Source organism: Leguminivora glycinivorella, chromosome 8 (assembly GCF_023078275.1).
Source record: "Leguminivora glycinivorella isolate SPB_JAAS2020 chromosome 8, LegGlyc_1.1, whole genome shotgun sequence".
Classification (NCBI taxonomy): Eukaryota; Metazoa; Arthropoda; class Insecta; order Lepidoptera; family Tortricidae; genus Leguminivora; species Leguminivora glycinivorella.
Window position 1 is genome coordinate 15,505,126 of NC_062978.1, and position 20,934 is coordinate 15,526,059.

Consider the following 20,934-nt stretch of genomic DNA (forward strand, 5'->3'; position numbering starts at 1 on the left):
AGCATTTTTTCTTTTAAAGTTTCTTTTTCAGTTAAAAGAAAAGTATTTAACACATGCATCTTACCCTGCATTACATATGGATGCGAGACATGGGCACTCACCAAGGAGCACCGGGACAGGCTCATGTTCTGCCAGAGGTCTATGGAACGAAGTATGATGGGGATATGCAGATTGGACAAAGTTCGAAACGAAGACCTTAGGGAAAAAACAAAAGTAACCGACATACTATTGAAAATTGACCAGCAGAAGTGGAGATGGACCGGCCATATGCTCCGTGACAAGCAGGAGAAATGGAGCCAAATCATAACAAATTGGTACCCTAGAGGTTGTACTAGGGGCCAGAAAAAACCCCGAATGAGATGGGAGGACGAACTGAAGCTTACATTGGGCTCGAAGTGGAGAAGAGTGGCCCAGGATAGACGTCAATGGAAAGAGCTAGAGGAGGCCTTTGCCAAGCGGCACACTGAACTAAGAGACATTCTCTAATTCAGAAAAAAGGGGCTTAATAGATAGATAGATAGAGATACTAAGCATAATACTGCCGAAATGTTTTTTTTATCTGAAAGTTGAATTTTTAGGTTTGTATGAGATTTTCAAAATTTCAACCCTAATGCGGAGGCAGATGTTGATTTAAAAAGCCGAAAATTTGCACAAAGGCTTCATAGACTAAGGGGCATTGATTGATAACTATTAGGTTTGCTAATTCCAGAAAAGTGTTTTTTCGCTCCACCCTAATGTTTATACTCTTATATACAAATTGTTTTGCAATATTAGAGGAATTACTATATTTAATTGACTGCTAAGAAATCATCTGAGACTGATAATTTAAGAAGAGAAATTGAGTAAGAATAGGGACCTAAAATATAAATCTAATTAAGTCTATGTCTTCTAAAATATAAGTTACACCACAGTCTATACAGAATCAGAGTTGATTCCATTCTTCTGGTCCAGCTTATTGCCGTTTGTCTTTACCATATAAATAAAATATGTCATAATCTCCTTCTCATTTACTGGCAATGACTTGAAGTGTTTCTGTATAGCCTGCAACAAATCAAAAACATTAGTCTACCAAATAAAACATTTTCATTATAGTGCTTTCATACTAGTATTTTACTAGAGGGCATACAGATCAAAATTCCATACAAAGTAGAGTTTGTAACACAGAAACTGAACCATGTAAAAGTACACTAGCATGAAAACTCTTCAGTACATTAGTCACACTAGTGCTAGCTTGTTGAATGGGTCATTTAAATAGAAAATATAATAATTATAAGGATATAGGACAGCAAAAGAGAAAAGGAACATAAAATGTAATTGTAGAGTCAGACATGTTTTCTGTGATTGATCACAAGAGTCCTTGAGCTTCAAGTGCAATATAGGAATTTAATATTGTCTTGAAAATTGAGGAATAGCCACATAGAAATTTTATATACTTTGTTTTCTGTGATTGATCACAAAAGAGTCCTTGAGCTTCAAGTGCAATATAGGAATTTAATATTGTCTTGAAAATTGAGGAATAGCCACATACAAATTTTATATACTTTGTTTTCTGTGATTGATCACAAAAGAGTCCTTGAGCTTCAAGTGCAATATAGGAATTTAATATTGTCTTGAAAATTGAGGAATAGCCACATACAAATTTTATATACTTTGTTTTCTGTGATTGATCACAAAAGAGTCCTTGAGCTTCAAGTGCAATATAGGAATTTAATATTGTCTTGAAAATTGAGGAATAGCCACATACAAATTTTATATACTTCCTTTTTTTCAAACTTTCAGATCAAATAGCTACAATAAAATTTGTGTGAAACTCATAGTCAAGTGATTTTACTGTTACGTTGCTCGCTCTATAAAGTAAGTGAGAGAGATACTTACTTCTGCTAATTGAGCTTTATTGAACCCTGGCCGCGTAGGCACCTTGTAGTGCCTCTTGTAACGCCTGAGTGTGTTCACTTGCAGTGAGAACCAGTCAACTTCTGGTGAATCCATTTCTGCCTCATTACTATCGTCCTCTGAATCCTTAGGCCTTCTTTGCTTCGTTCTGGCGCATTGAATCATGTTTTTGTGGTAGTCACAAATGTATGTATGTCTGGCCTGAAATACAAGATTTTCTTCATTATTTTACTATAATAAAGAAGCTACATACCTTGATGAGAACAGTAAAATAAACTAGACGCCACCTCAGAAAATAATTAGATCCTCACAAGACACACAAAGAAAGTAATCCTAATAAGGTAGTCAAGAATGTATGCATTTATAATGTCTTTAGGATTGTAGCTAAGAAAAACGTATTTATGTATGAAAGTATGTCTGTAGTCACCTGAGGGTCAATGTTCAGCTTGAGCCGCCGCTGGGTGACCGTCTTCTGGATGCGCTTGCTGTACGCCGCGTTGCCAGCGGATCGCCTGCACCGATCGCTGTCATCCACAAGGCAACATATTTGGTCAGAATTTCCTCGAGAATCTTCTTCTCCTGTACTAAACCCGTTGTTCATTTGATACTCGCGTTGAATCATATATAAAGAATAAACTTTACTTCAGTTAGAGACGTCGCACAGGGAATTGACGACGAATCGACGTATTCACAAAGACGCGCAATTGAGGTTATGATTTGCAACAACACAAATCATTTCTTCGATGTAGAACAGCAAATTCATCTCAATGAACAGCCGTAGAAACAGTTCTTACACTAGGATCACCATTTGAAGGCAGAAATTCCTCAATATCGCCGAAAGGTCCATCACTGCCGTACACAACAAATACAGGATTATTCGTAATGATCACTTATGTCAACTGTCTCTTTCACTGGGAATTGATAATTTAGCTCAATTCGATATTTTTTGTAAAATAGTATATTTATTAATTTAAAGAAAAGTGAAAACCTGCCACCGACTACACTGACTTTCGCACCGATAGCTTTAGCTTATAGCCATTCGTTCGCGTCAATCGTTTTCAACTGTCAACACAATGAACAACACAGCGCACGCGAACAAGGCCGTAAATGAAATTAGTCTTTCTGTCTTCTGCTGCTTACGAAATGTGCGCTTGCTGGAAAACAGTTCGTTCATATTGTGCGTGAATGTGTGCATAGATGCAATGTCAGTCGACGTAGCTATATTTATGTAACTATAAACAAAAAATAAAGCCAACGCCGCCTATGTGATTGGCTGCTTCGTGGCGGGACGTTTAATTTCGACCAATCAGATTGATTTGCCGCTGACATTGTCTGTTCATGTATTCACTTACGACAAACGCGAAGTTCCCTACGTAATAAGCGCTGAAATCGTGTGCTCGTTCGTAATATACACATACTCGGTGAGTTTTTCTATTTTTTAATTTTAATAACGTTATTTTCTTTAAACCTTAAAAAGTGGTGGTCACGTTGGAAGCGTATATTGTCTGCGATGTATTAATGCCGGATTCTAAGCGATATTTATAGTTCTACATTCTAATTTTGTAAGCAAATGGCTGCCGAAGTAAAGTGACACTATATCTATGACAACACTATAGGTAAGTAGCTATCCGTCAATGTGTTGTGTTGACATATATTGTGACCTATAACTGTACATACAAGAGTTTATATGGCAAATCAGGCAGTTATATTTATACAAAAGATTAGTTTACAAATTAATCTTATTAAATTCCAATTGCTTTATAAAATATGCACTACATACGTAATTTTTTTTAGTTTTCACTCTTTAGTTTTCGCTGAAGCGTATAGCAATGTTATAAAAATGAGAAAGCCTCGTTTTCTAATCAAACATAGTTCCAATAACTTAGCTGCTTAAACCAGTATTTCAGCTTAAATAAACAAATCTACGGTGACCTTGAATTACCGCCATCCGATCCATTGTTTTTAGCAATCACGTGTAAGTTTGATTATACATAGATACCATAACTCATTATTTTCCATTTTGTAACGAAGCATGAAATTGTGACAAATAATGTTGTCTTACATCATGTGGCACAGTGTTTTTTTTTACCCAAAAATCGGGCATCGTACTTTTAATCAACCAGGGAATTGCTTATTCTACTACAAATGCATGACTAAAACTCCCGCGTGGATATCATACATAGTTTTTGTTTATAATGGTTTCGAAAATTTTATCCCGTGAAACGCTAAAAACACAAACAAATATGTAATTTTGAAGGCTTAAGCGTTAAAACAAAAAACCTTTATTAGGTTGAAAGGGCTAAGGTTGAGCCTAATTACAAGCGCTACCTGGATGCTCTACGATCTACCAGTGATGAGTAAATCGCCATCAAGTGATTTTGGTTATTATTTGTTTTCTGGCTCTGTCTTTTGATTTGGGGATTGCCAATTAGCATGGATCAATAGGATACTTGTATGCGCTTATATTAAAAAAGAAACAAAGTTCTTATTCCGTGACCACAGGGAGAAAAATGACATTGAAGAAATCCCGAGATTCCGGGATTTTTTAGACTACTTTTAAAAAAAGTTATCAAAAAGGTTTCTTCGATTATAAGTTTATTTAGGCATGAACGCTATATTGTTTCATGTTAACTTAGAACTTTTTTTCACATCTTCAAAGAACTGTAAACCTTAGAACGAGTACATATATGGTTATAATTTCAAATCGGTATTGCCCACCATCGCACCAGCGAACCACACATTCCTGAGGTAAAGGTTACCCCAAAAAGCTTAATTTTGATGCATGAAACTGAAAAATAAGCCTATGGTTTTGACTTTATGATTTTAAAAGGCCGAGAAGACAAGAATCAATTCAGTCAGGTAGATAGTAAAGTTCATCAGGACTAGATACTTCTCTAAACAAGAGGTGTATTTCTAAGGAACAGTACATATATAAACAAAAAAAAAATTACAATAAACGGTTCAATTCATCGTGAATGTTCTTTTATAAGTCCGACTTCACCGTAAACTTCTGATAGGTTTTCCTATTATATACACATATTATAAGACTATTTTCTATTTTCTGTCTTCATTACAAAACTTAGGGCCAGCCGGTTTTAAAATAAGGATTTGGTATTTTATTATTTTTTTTAGTCGCTCTACAAATTATAAAACAGTCCTTTCATTTGAAGTATGATGTGATATTTTAATTCAATAATTTACGAGAAATGTTCGCCGTTGGGTCGCCAATTCAAATAATTATGAGTATCAAATCTCAGCCCAATCGAGCCAGTAGTCACGGAGAAATTTGGCTGTGACGCCTGTGACAGACGAACGAAATTCTATAAAGGTTTCGTTTACTTCCTGTTGAGGTAGAGATTAGAGATTCCTAAAAATCTGGAATAATAATGGAGGAAATCGCTCTGGACCAAGTAAAGTGCGTGCTCTTTGTGTTGAAGGTCAAAGTAAGAATAGATATGAAAAACTTGATAGGAACGGGGCTGAGGGACTAAGGATTAATTCTGCGGGCCCCTGGTCCGAAATGGGTGTCAATTTTGCCAAAAGAGTGAGCACAGGACTCTATTTCAAATTTCATGAATTTACCACGGTCTTTAAGAGTCAGTGTGAACATTATCCTAGTAGTTCATCAAAACTTCAAAACGTATGAATTACATTGCATTGGAGTCAAAAGGCAGCCTAATAAAGAAAAGGGTATTACTATAGTCGAGATGTCATTAAAAAAAGTTTTAATAATACGACATAATAACAACCACGGATACCTATACTATAAAAAAACTAATTTATTTGTAAACTGGTTATGTAATTTTGTTGTTGAATTCAATATTAGCCTTTTCCTTTGTGACTCACGATATCAGATAGTCGTTTATTTACGTTTATTGAATACGTTACGTACATGACATGAAATAAATTTAATTAGTACAATACATGAAATCGTTGCTTATACTTGAGCTACAAAAATAAAATATTATAATTATAATGACGAAAATAAAAACAAAAGGACTTCAGACGCGGATCGCCGTAGCTGCGCTAATCGTCTTATTGACCGGTTACTGGACGAGCTTCGTTGCCACTTCGTGCGCAGTCGGTCTCTCTTCGTGTATATTCGAATGTTTTCATTGTAGCCGCTGCGCGTTGAGGGCGCCAGTGTGCACTTGTTTAGCGTCTCGTTATGCGACGTTGCCAACTGTATTGACTTAAAGTACGAAGGAACGAAGACAAAACGTACGCGCGTGGATTGTATGTAGAACTTAAAGCCGGCAGCTTTTTGATTAAAGATCACTCTAGATTTTGCTAAATACTGCTGCTTGACTTGGCAAATTGACTAATATTTCATGTGATACTAATGGCAATATTGCGTTTTTGTGATAATCAAGATTTTCTGTTAAAAGTGAGAGTGAGTTCACTAAAAACATAAGACCCTTTCGGAAACGAATTTGTGTGAAATTAAAGTACAAGGATTTTCAAATTAAGAAAGGGACATGGTTGGTATAATATCGAGAACACAACTATCATTTTGAAGCCGCAAGGAAGGATAAAGGAACTGGTCAACCTAAAGCGGCAATTGTAAAATGGGGGATCGGGGCGCGACGGGGGGCGCTTGGGGTGCGCGCGACGAGGCCTCATGGTGGCCTGGAAGCACAGGAGATCTACAGCAGCAGCAACAGCAACAACAACAACTAAATGAGGAAATTGCACGAAGCACAGCCGCTGCTACACATCAGTTATATACATATAAAATGACTGGTGGTTTTTCAAATAATGCCGGTGATAACTCTACATCGAGTTATGATTACCGCTTGGTATCTGGCTCTAATAATAGAGAAGAATCTCCTCAACAGTCGTGGTGGTATGCATCAGGATCAGTTGACGCTCACCAACAAGCTTCTTCTCCGACGGTAATTAATTATATCTATTAAACGAATTATTTTGTTTAGTGTTTAAATTGATTTTCTGAAATTATAGAGCCTTAAAGTATTTCATATACGAAGATTTAATTTTTCGTATATGTTGATGTTTGAGAATACAATAAATAGAGTTTTCTTAGCATTATATACCCAAACACTAAGGTTTTCACGGTAATTGTAAAAAAATAGAAAGAAATATCAAATCAAACTCGACCTCGACTCCCATCCCATATTTGTTATGATTATTGTTGCATGAAGCGTTGGTCACACGCATCCCGGACTGGTTTAACATAAATGCCATTTTTATCATTAAAATTAACCGCAGATACATTTTAATTCACTTTTGAATACTATAATGATTAATAACTAATTAAAATGTCACAAGCACACCAAAAAATAAAATACTTCTACTACGTATAGGCCTTATTACATTCCTTTTTTGTAAAATTTTAACAAAATTCTATGTAGTAATCATAGATTTACTTAAAAAAAACTTATTTAAAAAAGTAGGTACTTACGTTCTTATTAGGCCGACACATTTACATGACTGTGCTTTAGTAACAATAACCTAACAACAAAATTAAAATTTTAAAAAAACCCCGACCGCGACATAGTAGACCGATTTTCATGAAACATGGCTAAGAACACTCCCGACTAACTCAGCTTTCAGACAAAAAAAAAACTAAATCTAAATCGGTTCATCCTTTCGGGAGCTACGAATGCTACGATGCCACAGACAGACACACACATAGACAGACACTTAACTTATAACACCCCGTAATTTTTGCGTCGGGGGTTAAAAGTATTCATCTCCTATTTTGAATCATTCATTTCATTCCTTTCACTCACTCGTAAAACAAATTTTGCACTTACGGGAATTTTCTTTTCGAGTGTCGAACTGTCCAATTGTCCATGGTCCACTACTATCGTCAAGCTAGTGATTTTTTTCATCGCACAGTGCACATGTCTGGAGCTCCGATTAGAAGAAAATTAAACTACGACACTGAAATCCTTGAATAAACAGCGTTTTAATAATAAAAGTGTGTTGAGTTCGTTGAGTTTATATTTTAACTGCGACAGAATTATCAATTGCTAGTGAGACTGACAGCTGATCAGGCTGGCCAATCAAAGTAATCAAACCAATGCTGTCGGATAGGAGCCGTGTTTATGAAATTACTTCGAGTCAGGTACCCGCTAAATTTGTTATAACCTGGTTATAACTATTGGATACGTCCGCAGTTAATTAGGTTAAAGTAAAAGGTGGTGTGCAATATGGAAAATAGCCCATATACTACGTGTGTTTATTTGATAATTAGTACAATGGTATGTGTATTTTACCACATTTGTATTCCAAATAACAGTTGATTAGTTTCAGTGAGGTACATACTTGGGCACAGTTTTGTTCTTGCAGATTTTTACTCAATAATTTCTTCATTGCTTACGTGAGAAGAGCGTTGTCTTCAGCAAATTATTGCATCACTAAGTGTCTCTATAAAATAAGACCGAAGATCGTAGGGGTGTAAGCATCCAAGGCTCTAGGAAATATAAGTATTTTCATTATGTAGGTGAGAACTAACGTAAGTACCCGTTAATCTTCGAAAGTACCTATATTTTGAGAATCTCCATTGGAAATAAATATTTTCATTGCAGTCCTAAAACCTTCCAAAGCGAAATAAAAATCTTTAGCATTGTGTATCAATAATTGCTCTTTATCTATAAATTCTTCTTCTTCTTATCATGTCGAGCTTCCTTTCTTATACAGTAGATGCCCAATAGGCATCAGCATTAACAGCCCTGGCTGTCGCGTAAATGGTAAATTGAACTAAACAGACAGATAAGCACATGAAAAAGAAGGAATCTGTTTTTGCCATTAAGGCTAAAAAAAAGCAAACCTAAAAACTGCATAATAAATTGTGCCACTGAGTCAAAAAAACGTCTTTCAAGAAATAAAAAAAAATCTTGTACTTTGTTTTTAAAAAGTTTTTAAAAAGAACTAATGGACAAATTTTAATAAAACAATAAAATCAAATGAACTATACACATGGGCAGTGTTTATTATTTTGAAAAGTATTTTTGTTAACAATTTTGTCATTATTTCTAATGCTATATTACTTGATGCTACAAAGGCCAGGGTATATGCTTCAGTGTTTTGGGTGCGGGAATGAATTTATGTATTTATAACTTTTTCATAGTAACTTACATACATACATACAATCACGCCTGTATCCCATAAAGGGGTAGGCAGAGCACATGAACTACTCAAGTTTCAGTGCCACTCTTGGCAAAAAGAGGTTGAAAGAAAACGAAATTGTGACATTGCAGTGACAGGTTGCCAACCTCTCGCCTATGCCACAACTAGTAACTTGATTACTGAAATATAAATTAAACAATGTAACTGGCTCCAAAAGGACTTAAATACTGTGTCTTTTATAATTTTTACCATTTGGTTATCTACATGGTAATCTTTGATTGCATTCAACTAAGTAAGTAGTGACACCCTGCTCAGGAGGTCCCTGTTGTGCTAATCCTGTTGAGCCATTTTTTAATAAGAAATGTCCCGTGAAAGTTTTTTTAAGTAAACATAGATTTATTCATTTTAAAACTTTTTTTATTTGTCTAACTGATGTGAAATGCCTCAGAATACGGAAGAGTGTCATTTTTTGGTGTCCGAGGCCAAGGTCCTATGGCTTACTGACCTGGTGAACAAAACTAAATAAATTTGTTTTTCTTTAATTGTTACAGTCTCAGAATCAGTCAAGTCCGGATCCGGAGCAAGGCACACAACAGGCAAATGGTATTCAGAACCATCAGTCCTTGCAATCGCAGGAGCAGAATCAGGCCTTACAACAGCAGGGCCAGATACAGCAACTCATCCAACTGAACTTGAGGAAGGAGTTGCAGCAAGCGCAGACTTTGCAGCAAACCTTGCAACAGCAGCAGCAGCAGAATCAACAACAGACGCTGCAGCAGATGCTGCAACAACAACAACAACAACAACAACAGCAACAACAACAACAACAGCAGCAGCAGCAGCAACAACAGCAGCAGCAGCAGCAACAGCTGCAGCAGAGCTTACAACAAACATTGAGCCAAGCTCAAGCGCAGGCTCTAGTACAAGCGCAAGCGGTGTTGCAGCAACAAGTTGCTCAGTCATTGCAGCAACAGCAGCAAACACTGCAGGATCACTTGCAGGCTGTACAGCAACAACAAATACAGGCTGCTTTGCAGCAACAATCTGCAACATTACAAGTAAGTGCAAATTTTTTGACACTTCTTTTTTTACAGTAAGCTACAGAGATATCTGATTCTCCGTATAAACTTGTTCAGGGTCACTATTACTACTTATTTGAAATATCATATCACTGAAGTCTGATCAAGCTGACTATGAAAAAGTGTGGCAATATCATCACAAATGCCGAACTTCTATGAAAATATGACATTTATAATGCATGAAATAGTACATTACGATACAACTGCGTAAAAAAGGAAGTTCGAAACGAGTGGCGATAAATTAAAACACGACCGAAGGGAGTGTTTTAAATCGACACGAGTTACGAATTTCCTTTTCGCACGTGTATCGTACGACGTTTTTCAGTACAGATGAGACTCCGAAGTTTCGACCTGGCATATAATGAACCACTTCTCGAACTAGTGCGTAAAAAAACGACACTGTACTGAAAATATTTTTTCACCTGACCAACCAGTAAAGGCTCTATTGACACTTCGAAAAAGAATAAGGCATTTTATCTACTCGCTACGCGTGCGGTTCAATATTGGAATCTTTCGTTAGTGGGGTATACGATCGGTGGTTATAAGGCTGTTAAGCTTTAAGCGTCTTCAACTTCATACTGACCGATTTCTCATGCATAAAATATATTCGTATTCATATTCATACAAATGACTAACAATTGCTCTCGTTTCAATGAGATTTTTTTCGCATTCGCCAGGAGTTGCAGCAGCAAGCGCAACAGCAGCAGCAGGCGTTAATAGCGCAGTCGGCCAACAAGACAGCAGCGAAGATGCCGCGCGCACGCGCGTACAACAAGCCGCGCGGGCGCATGACCGCGTACGCTTTCTTCGTGCAGACGTGTCGCGAGGAACATAAGAAGAAACACCCCGATGAGAATGTCGTGTTCGCGGCGTTTTCGAAGAAGTGTGCTGAGCGGTGGAATGTGAGTATTTTATGCATTCTTAGCGGATCAGAAACAAGTGGTGGTGTGTTATACTGCTGCCAAGCCGCGCGGGCGCATGACCGCGTACGCTTTCTTCGTGCAGACGTGTCGCGAGGAATATAAGAAGAAACACCCCGATGAGAATGTCGTGTTCGCGGCGTTTTCGAAGAAGTGTGCTGAGCGGTGGAATGTGAGTATTTTATGCATTCTTAGCTGATCCGAAACTAGTGGAGGTGTGTTATACTGCTGCCAAGCCGCGCGGGCGCATGACCGCGTACGCTTTCTTCGTGCAGACGTGTCGCTAGGAACATAAGAAGAAACACCCGGATGAAAATGTCGTATTCGCGGCGTTTTCGAAGAAGTGTGCTGAGCGGTGGAATGTGAGTATTTTGTTAGCAGATCAGACCAAGAAGAAACTGGTTGAGATGTGTTATAACGTAACTAAGGCGCGAGGACGCATGACCGCGTAGGTACGCCTTCTTCGTGCAAGTCTTATTGTTGTTCTCAACATGGCATCGTAGGCAACAATGAGACCAAATAGATGAGGCTGTCTAATAATTACATCTCACGAACTAGGTTGACGTTTAAATAACATCTGCACTGGCAAGGCTGTGAAAATCGTTGCAAACTTATCTTGGATTTAGATTTAGAGTTTATCGAGTCTTGTCCATTGAATCTATTTACTAGGTATAGTCCATTTCAAATACGATGGCCCGATGGCACTTGAGACGGTCAATTAGCGTTAACAATAGGATTAGTGATAACAAAAGATACCTGGCCAGACCCTTTTGGCGGCGTGGTGTTTTTCTCGCAACCTAATGATCTTGATCGTTTAACCTAGTAGTCTTTTTTTTATACTATAAATTTACTTTTAGCACTCACCCAAATTCAGGATTTTTTATAATATTGAATTTGTATAATTACTACATTTTTTTTCTTGTAGGTAATTTATAGTTGTAAAGTTTACTGTTACGCACCATCTGTACGTTTATTATTGATGTTACCGTCTTTATTGTACCTTAATGTGTTTATTATCCATTTTTTTGTCCTAAAGCTTTTTTCGGGTCCTTATCGGCGTGAGAAAGCGATGCCATGTGCTTGACCGTTATAAGGGACCATGGCGTGCAATGTAAGCCTATAGTACTAAAATTATTCGCATTCAGTATAAAAAAAAGTCCATTTCAAATACGATGGCCCGATGGCACTCGAAACTTAACAATAGGGCTCATAATGTTTGCCTTTTGTTATCTAATTAGGCCCACTTCAAATTGGCACGCGTCGGTGCAATCTGCATGCAACTAAAGCGTGATTGAGACATTTTGAGACTTGAAAATAAAAATACATAATATTTGATATTTACAGTATTTTTAATTATAATTGTATGCCTTTTTTATATTAATTGAACAGGTAACATCTAATAATTTAAAACGAAAAATTTTATACAACATGTAACATCTAATAATTTAAAACTAAAATACTAAAATAAAATATCATGTTTAAGGTCATTCGCTTTCTGACGAACTATCTTCCGAATGACTGGGATGAGACAATCCTTTTAACAGTCCTTTCCGGAACACTGGTGAATATTGATGTCTCTTTAATTACACCTTTTTCGCCCATTCGATTCAACAAAGTTTTATGAACACTTTTCACCACGTCTTGAGCGTCCTTGCTTAATAATCTTTTCTTAGATTTCCGCAAACTAACTTCACCTTCCCAAGGACGAAAAAACATAACTATTCATTGACAGAGTATACGTGTATTCACAAAAGAAGTCAGATGACAACTAACATTAAATATTACATATTTACACTAATAAAGACTACTAGGTTAAACGATCAAGATCATTAGGTTGCGAGAAAAACACCACGCCGCCAAAAGGGTCTGGCCAGGTATCTTTTGTTATCACTAATCCTATTGTTAACGCTAATTGACCGTCTCAAGTGCCATCGGGCCATCGTATTTGAAATGGACTATAACTCCGTGTCTTTCTGGTGAAGCACATCGTTAGTGCTTCTAGATTATTTAGCCGCGTTTGAACGTATTTTAAAGTGATAGTGCCTAAAAGTAATAATTAGTATTGTTAGTTGCACGTTGTAAAATTTATTAAAATAGGTATGTATTATAGTTTTAAATTATACAACTGAGTTTCGGTTTCTGACCACTGTCATGTTTATATTTTTGTTTCCTATCAAATAAAACTGAGTGCTATTATAGGATATCTCTTTAGCTCTAAGGAAATTTTCACATGAGAAAAAAGCCCATATCTTAGTGTAAGGCCTGAGCTCCTATTGCGCGTGCAGCAGGGCGGAGCGTGTGACGTGCAACGTGCATGTCAAACAAAGTCATACAAGTGTCCTGAGTCGACGCTGCACGCTCGCCCGCCTCGCTATTCACCCCGTCGTCCTTACACTAATCATCATTAGCCCATCTCTGTTACTCCGTCACATTATTTAAGAGTAGAAACAAAACAATGAAAAATTTTGACCCAGTTAGTTAGTTTTATTGGGCATTTTCCGCAAGTCGACAACCATTGTGCCTAACTACTTTGCGTGAAATAGATGATGTGGCACTAGGTACTCTAGCCACCCCTGCTCCTCTACAAAAGCTAGCCGTGTTTTCAGGTTGCTAAATACTTCTTTCAGTGTGTTTGGTATACCTAAGACCCAAACAAATTTTCTCCCCAGACGATGTCAGAAAAGGAGAAGCAGAGGTTCCACGAGATGGCAGAGCAGGACAAAAAGCGGTACGACCTGGAGATGCAGAACTACGTGCCGCCCAAGGACGTGAAGATCGGCCGCGGCCGCCGCCGCCAGCAGTACAAGGACCCCAACGCGCCCAAGCGATCGCTGTGAGTTTATGGTCACGTCACATTGTTAACGCTCAATTTTTATCGGGGAGATCTGAAAGACTTGCGGTACATAATTATATGTCATCCTTGGTAAAAAAAAGCAGTAATAATCGCCATTAATTATTTATATACTAAGTGGGTAAAATATTTGTAAAATACCTATTGTTCATGTTGCTTGAATAGATTATTAGCCTAATGGGCATATTGTTAGCGGTGCTGATAAAATATATAAAGAAAGACATTACATTTTTTAAGGCGCCCTACCTCAATAGAGTAATGGGACCATTTTAGGACCACTTCGATGTCCGACGGTACGTCCGTCCGTTCATCCGTCTGTCTATCCGTAAATCTGTCTGCTAAGACCTTTTTATCGGGAACTTGTGGACGCGTTTACGCGGGAGGTATCGAGTTAAAATTAAAACCATATTTTCAGAATATTTATTCACGTGAATTGTTGAAACGATCATGATACACGCCAAATTTCTGTTTTATTTACGAAGGATCTTGGTTTCTCAAGGCTACTGATTTGTAAAAATGACTATCGTGTCACTGTACTGAACTTGCACTTCATGCTTGAACTTCATGAACTTGCTCACCCCATAGATCGGCGTTCTTCTGGTTCTGTAACGACGAGCGCTCTAAGGTGAAGGCAAACAACCCCGAGTACTCCATGGGCGACATCGCCAAGGAGCTCGGTCGCCGCTGGGCTGCCGCCGAGCCCGAGACCAAGTCCAAGTACGAAGCCCTGTCTGAGCAGGACAAGGCAAGATATGACAGGGTAAGTTCTACTCAACATTTACACCAGTTTCAGGTTCTTCTTTAAGCCCGGATCGACGATCTGTAGCAAAGAGCTGGCCAGCTACAGGCCCAGTAACCAGTGTTGGCCGTAATCGTCAATTGCCATTAACCATTAATCAATTGCATTGGCCATTGATTTCGCAATAAATCAATTGCATTAATGGTAATTACAATTAAATGTAATGGCCATTGAATTTTTGCGAAGCTTAATGCCATTGATTGTCAATGCAATTGTCTGATTAATGCCATTTAAATTAATAAAAATTAATGATCATTGATTTCAATTGCAATTATGTTTAATGCAATTAATTTATTTTTTTCATGAACTAATAATTGATACTACTATTTTATTAAAAGTATTTAAAAATTATAAATCATATGAAAACAAACTTCAGTGAGTCAATAAGGCGCAGCAGAATGACCCGGCCTAAACCCTGGCAGTGCCTAGAGGAACTCAGGTTTGGTGCGACATAGACACACGTGTGTTGTACCGAACCCGAGTTCCTCTAGGTGCAGCCAGGGTTCAGTATCAGCTCTACCTTGGGTACTGCTCACCCAAGTACTCATCAAGACAAGTCCTACGACGAAAACAGCGTTGCCTATGTTACACCAAACCCGAAGTTCCCTTAGGTGCTGCCAGGGTTCAGCATCAGCTCTATCTTGGGCTCTATCTTGTTATCAGCTCACCCAAATACTAGTTGGATGACGAAAACGGCTTGTTTTTATGTTGCACTAAACCTGAGTTCCACTAGGTACAACCACAACCAGGGTTCACGAAGAGCAGAATAGAAATCTCAAAATAAGTACCTACCTACTTAAAACTTTTATGTTTCGTCTTTTTTTAATTACACAATTTATTTTTGTTAATTGTTAATTGTCAATGACTCTTTCAATTTACATTAGCAATTAATTTAATTTTTAATGGTTTGTGTAGCAATTAGCCATTAATCCTTTTCAATTGTTAACTTTTCGAAATGCATTAACGTTAATGGCAATTGGTGTTAATTGCAATTAACAATTAATTTTCCGTCAATTGTCAATGGTTAATGGCAATTAAAGTTTTCAATGGTTAATTTTTAATGGTTAATTGCATTGACGTTCGGCCAACACTGCCAGTAACCCACTAAATGACTATACAATAGATCCCCGAAAGGAGGTACGAGATGCTAAGGAGCTCGAAGGTGAGAGCGAACAACCCTGAGCACTCAATGTGCGACATCGCCAAGGAGCTCGGCTGCCGGCATACAGCCTACACCGATTACCATAAGACAGCCAAATCGCCAAATAGTATATCATAACATGCCTTTGTTACGATACAATGGGCATGACGACTACATAAAAAAAATGGCATTCTGTTTAGTCCGTCAGTTAGATCGTCCAAAAATACTGAACACATATTTTTCACTTTATCTAATTAGTGAAAAAATACAAAGATGTACAGCATCAAAGTGCCGGAGTGAGGGCTTGTGACGTCACTTTTAAGTAAAAATTGTACCTAGGCGTGGCGTCACGCGAAACTTCAACGCACTGTATGGTTTAACCGGAAGATCAGCGCTGGAAGTCGCCAGCAATATGCTGAGGTTAAACCATTTCGTGGCACCTTCTCGTTTTTATGTGTTCCTATTTGTAATATTTTTCTCTTTTGTGTGTTTACGAATAAAATTAATTCTATTCTATTCTGTACCGTCGCGTCGTCAGTTTTTGTTTACGAGAAAAAAGAAAAAAAGGTGTCCCAATTTTTTTGATAATCTATCTGACGGACTAAATAGTTTTTTTAGTCGTCTCGCCTATTAAAGATCCGATTTGTTTGGATCTCTGGCTGTCACAGTAAATTCGATGCTGACTGTAGGTACAAGGTTTCACGCCGCTATGCCGCCTAAAAATGCACAGTAGAGCTTATAAATACACGATACAGAATTACCAATAAAGATACCACTGCTTACAAATTACACTCGATTCCTGGTTAAAGTGAAAGGCACAAATCGATTAGCATTGTAATTTGATCCATATTCCACAAGTAATATTAACTCATATGGAGTGTTGCATAATTTGTTAGTTACAGTTCGTTTAGATACTTAATATTATAAATGGGAAAGTGAATGTGTCTCTTTGTTTGTCCGTCTTTCACGGCAAAACGGAGCGACGAATTGACGTGATTTTTTAAGTGGAGATAGTTGAAAGGATGGAGAGTGACATAGGGTATTTGTCTTTTTCTATCGCGAGCGAAGCCGCGGGCAAAAGCTACTTCTTCTAAAAATGCTATTTCCTCAAGGACAATTGACCAATGGCTGGTGCTAAAAGTGCAACAACTTGGCAACCGTACTGTCTCCTGACTTCACGGTATGTTTACTTTAGAAATTAATTAGATAATTTTGTTCGTCCGCAGGAGATGACGGCGTACAAAAAGGGCCCTCTAGGACTCGTCCAGCAGCCCACGCAGGAGGTGGAAGAGATCGGGGATTTCGAGGCCGACGAGGAGTACAAGTGAGGCGTTAGTGACCTGTAGTTGTACCGAACTGTTCCTTTGTATGGTACTGTCGGCCGGCCGCTCGCAGCGCAGAACTTTACAACAGTCTGACCAAAATATGTAGAAATTAAATAGTAGTAACATTATAGTGTCATCCCTTTTAAATCAATATGTGAGAAAACGGGACGACACTACGATGTTCTAACTTTTTAACTTCTACTCTTTTTGGTCGTCCTAATTTTCATCGACACATATTCTGTTTGATTAGTTACATATGTGGTCCTTCACTTTTGATATTTACATATTGGGTCATATCAGTTCATTGAGACATTCTATTCGATTAGTTACATATAATTATTGATTCCTTGATTTTTAATATTCGGGATGTTGTTTTCGTTAATGGATAGTACGTCTAATAAATGTTGTTTGTGTTCTTGTCAGATATACATAATTATGACATTTATGGACATTTTTCGAGCAGAAATACGTCTTTATTGTAGATTAAGTGTATGGAACCTTTAGGCATGGAACTCACATAATATAGAATGAAGATTACCTCTTAGAATGAAGATTTAAAAAATCCGAACATTTTCGTTTTGGTTTAAAAGTTTCCTTTAAATGAAACAGGTGTTATGCCAAACAGGGTAAGGTGCCAGTTACTCGCCACCTCTCAATAACTGGCCCACGCCCTATGATGAGATGTATTCAGTTCATACATACTTAGTTCATTTTTAGTACAAGATTGCCAGTTATTGGAAGGAACCAGTTACTGGAAATTTACCAACAACATATTTATGTTACAATAATTTCATAGTACTTTTACTATCTAACAGTTATAGTACTCGTCCATCCCCTCATATTACCCATTTAGTAAATATAATAATAATTGTAAGTTCTGTGTTGCGACAGAGCCTTGTTTTGATTTTGGCAGAATACTCGTGTGGTACCTGTACTGGTTGCAGGATGAAGGTATTAATGCACCATTAGGCTAATAATAAATGGCTATGCGTCCAGGTTAGCCAAGTGTATAATCGGAGCAAAAATTGATAAAGCGTACAATGTATAGCAGAGGATAGCTACATCCTCCAAGATATGTCAAAATTGTACACATTTGGCCATTGGCCATTGTACTTAAACATTTTGGCCATTTTCTAACTTAGCAGTCACGAAGAGAAACTTTTAGTGGATCAAAACAACTTCCAACAGTTAATCAAGAATTATCTGAGAAGACCCAGTTTTGGTTGCAATTTATTGTATTACAAATACACTGATGTCTGATACGCGTACCTAATACAACAGTGCAACGTTTGAACATATTCTTTTATATCTACTTCTACTTATTTCATTCACGGAATGTACGCAATTTTTGCTCCGATTATATACTTGGAAGATATCAAATGTAGTGTGAATTTTAAATGGATCTATGTGATATGGCAGCATATTATATGATAGGTATATTTACATACGTTTTCCTACAAGGGTTACTCTCCCTTTTGTTCTGAGTCACTTCCTTGGACATAGAAAACGACAGGGTCAACTTTTGTATAAGTCACCAACAGTCTATAGTGCTTTTCGCTAAGTGTACCAACCACCTTAGTTATGTGGTAGACAGAATCTGGTAAATAATATTAGGCGAAGTAACCGAAAATGCCAACATTTACAGCCAATTACCAGGTCAAGGAATTGAGTCGACAGAAGGCCCTAGGAACTATAACAAACCTGGATGTATCTAGTTAATACGAATCTATGGTTTTATACTTCAAAGGTTGATACAGTTTGCCTTGAAACTTTTATACATCATTCGAATATTTTTATACAATCACTTGTCACTTGTGGTCATGGTCATAACATTGGTTACCAAGTTTCTTTAAAGAATTTCACAATTTGGGTATACGGGTGAAAGACCCGTGGCCCATTTCTCGAAGCTACAAGTTACAAGTGGTAATCACTGTCTAATATGATAAGTTGAAAAGAGACTTCCGCTTGTAACTTGTGACTTTCTTTAACTTTCAGCTCTGAGAAATGGGCCGCCGGTAGAGTAAAGACCATACTATATTGCCACTTATGAATAAAAAAAGTTAGTAATCTTGCTATTTTAAATAAATAGCTGTTTAATCGCGTTGTGTTAATGATCATGGCCACATTTTAGATAAAGTCATTGTTGTGTAGAGAATACAAATAAATGTACATTTGAAGGATAGTGTCATGAAAGAAATTGTTCGGTCTGTTGGAAAAATCTACAGAAATCTCAGTCGTTTTATATGGTTAAACACGTATTTACGTGATATTTGTTTCTTATAAACATGTCCTGAGACGTTTGGTTTGTTTATATAGGTGAATAAAATAATTTCGAGCCACCGGTCAATCGATATTTGCAACTTCAATAAGTTATTATTAACCTGCAAATTCGAAGCAATATATTCTTTATGAAAAATCTAGCATTTCCGTAAAGGAGGCAAATTCGAATCACCTAGTGCCATTATTAATTTTTTGATTGTAATTAAAATTTTTGAATTTTTGAACTTGCAATGGTGAACTAAAAGCCATTTATGGGAACATGTGTTAACTATATTTCCTCCATTTCGGATACCCAATTGTATTTTTTGATTGTATTCTTCTCAGATTAAAGAAAAAATAGACATACCGATTGATTTTAATATTGTTTGTTCTTAAGAACCAATTCCAGTGCGTTGTTATTAGAACCTGTAGTGTCAATGAGTTATTTGGAGTTCGGTATGGCCCTTCCTGTTGTTTTCATGGGTTGATTGTTGATTTTATGTTAACGTTAAATTAAAGGTCAAATTGGAAGGTGTGGCCTTATTTGCGAGCGTCAAGGCAGTACTTTATTGTATAGTGCCAGGAACAAATGTTTAAATAAATTAAGTCAAGAAATTACCTTTGTAAGTTGATAGTCGTTATCGTAACCGGACGCGGGTGACTGCGGACATGTGTGAGAATAAAATGTAAATAGTTAAATTATATTCCTTTATTTTACACTTAGGTATATTATTTCTACTAGATCCTGAAATTCTGGAGTGAAACGAAAATTATTTTATGTTGACAAATATGTTCAAAGTATTAACATTGTGAAAATAGAGACTGTGTACCGTGATAGTACTTAATTTATATTGTTGAGGTCTCTCGAGTAACGCTAGCTCGTCCTGTTTTCGCTTGTATATCAGATTCGCTCCAATATGGAAACTGTGAACTTTTATTGTTTAAAAAATCTAATTTGTTGGAAAATTTCTGGTTCCGATGAGATGTACATATATGTCGGTGTCCGATTGTGCAGTTTCTAGGCATATCAAAAACTGAAAATCATTGTCTCATGCGAGTTGACGAAGCCCCGCTGCGCGGGTCCTCATCTAAGCAATTTACCATTCGGCCATCTGTAGCAAGCTAACGAACAGACCTTGATTGTTGGATTGATCTGATTATCGTCAAAAGATTACAAAGGAACTTCACAATCGGCCACTGACATAGCTATTGAGACATTTCAAGTTGCGATGTATATTTGGAATGTCCAATAGTCCACATAGATGGAACATATTGGACTATAGACAGAGTAACAGTAAGCAATTCCAGAGACTAACTATTTGTAAGTCATGTGTGTACTCGTGGGCGATATTGTTTTGAATATCGTACATGTACAAAACAATATAGTTTAACTTTTACACGACACGGTCTTTCATTTCGTTTCTCAATAATGTGTGCTGTTAAGATACTTGCCAATGTTTTGAATGAGTGTCATTATTTCTCTCTTACCTATTTATTCTTACGTGGATCTGGTTTTAAATAGTGCACGAATAATTTAGTAATAGTGGCAAGTGGCTCAACAAGCCTCGATTG

General features: G+C 37.2%; 3 protein-coding genes across 6 annotated transcripts in view; 1 reads left to right on the forward strand and 2 right to left on the reverse strand.

The window, feature by feature from the left end:
- Nucleotides 1–7,911, reverse strand: part of LOC125228545 (glutamate receptor ionotropic, delta-2) — a 33,979-nt gene extending 26,068 nt beyond the window's left edge. Inside the window, exon 1 of the mRNA XM_048133148.1 lies at nucleotides 7,671–7,911. Coding sequence (XP_047989105.1) covers nucleotides 7,671–7,748 — 78 coding nt within the window. The 5' untranslated portion in view covers nucleotides 7,749–7,911. The remainder of the gene's footprint in view (nucleotides 1–7,670) is intronic.
- On the reverse strand, nucleotides 618–3,226 carry LOC125228548 (histone deacetylase complex subunit SAP30 homolog). Its single transcript, XM_048133156.1, has 3 exons — nucleotides 2,321–3,226; nucleotides 1,876–2,094; nucleotides 618–1,041 (listed from the first exon to the last, which is right to left on the reverse strand). The coding sequence occupies exons 1-3, from the start codon at nucleotides 2,513–2,515 to the stop codon at nucleotides 913–915; spliced, it is 543 nt and encodes a 180-aa protein (XP_047989113.1). The 5' UTR covers nucleotides 2,516–3,226; the 3' UTR covers nucleotides 618–912.
- Nucleotides 3,368–20,764, forward strand: LOC125228546 (high mobility group protein DSP1-like). 4 transcript variants are annotated; one of them, XM_048133153.1, is made up of 6 exons: nucleotides 3,368–3,509; nucleotides 9,540–10,046; nucleotides 10,745–10,969; nucleotides 13,657–13,820; nucleotides 14,424–14,598; nucleotides 17,005–20,764. In XM_048133153.1, the coding sequence occupies exons 2-6, from the start codon at nucleotides 9,768–9,770 to the stop codon at nucleotides 17,104–17,106; spliced, it is 945 nt and encodes a 314-aa protein (XP_047989110.1). In that variant the 5' UTR covers nucleotides 3,368–3,509; nucleotides 9,540–9,767; the 3' UTR covers nucleotides 17,107–20,764. The 4 variants fall into 4 exon arrangements, with proteins under 4 accessions (XP_047989110.1, XP_047989106.1, XP_047989109.1 ...); XM_048133149.1 differs by lacking the exon at nucleotides 3,368–3,509 and adding an exon at nucleotides 5,988–6,788; XM_048133152.1 differs by lacking the exon at nucleotides 3,368–3,509 and adding an exon at nucleotides 7,925–7,984.
- The last annotated feature ends 170 nt before the right edge of the window (nucleotides 20,765–20,934 follow it).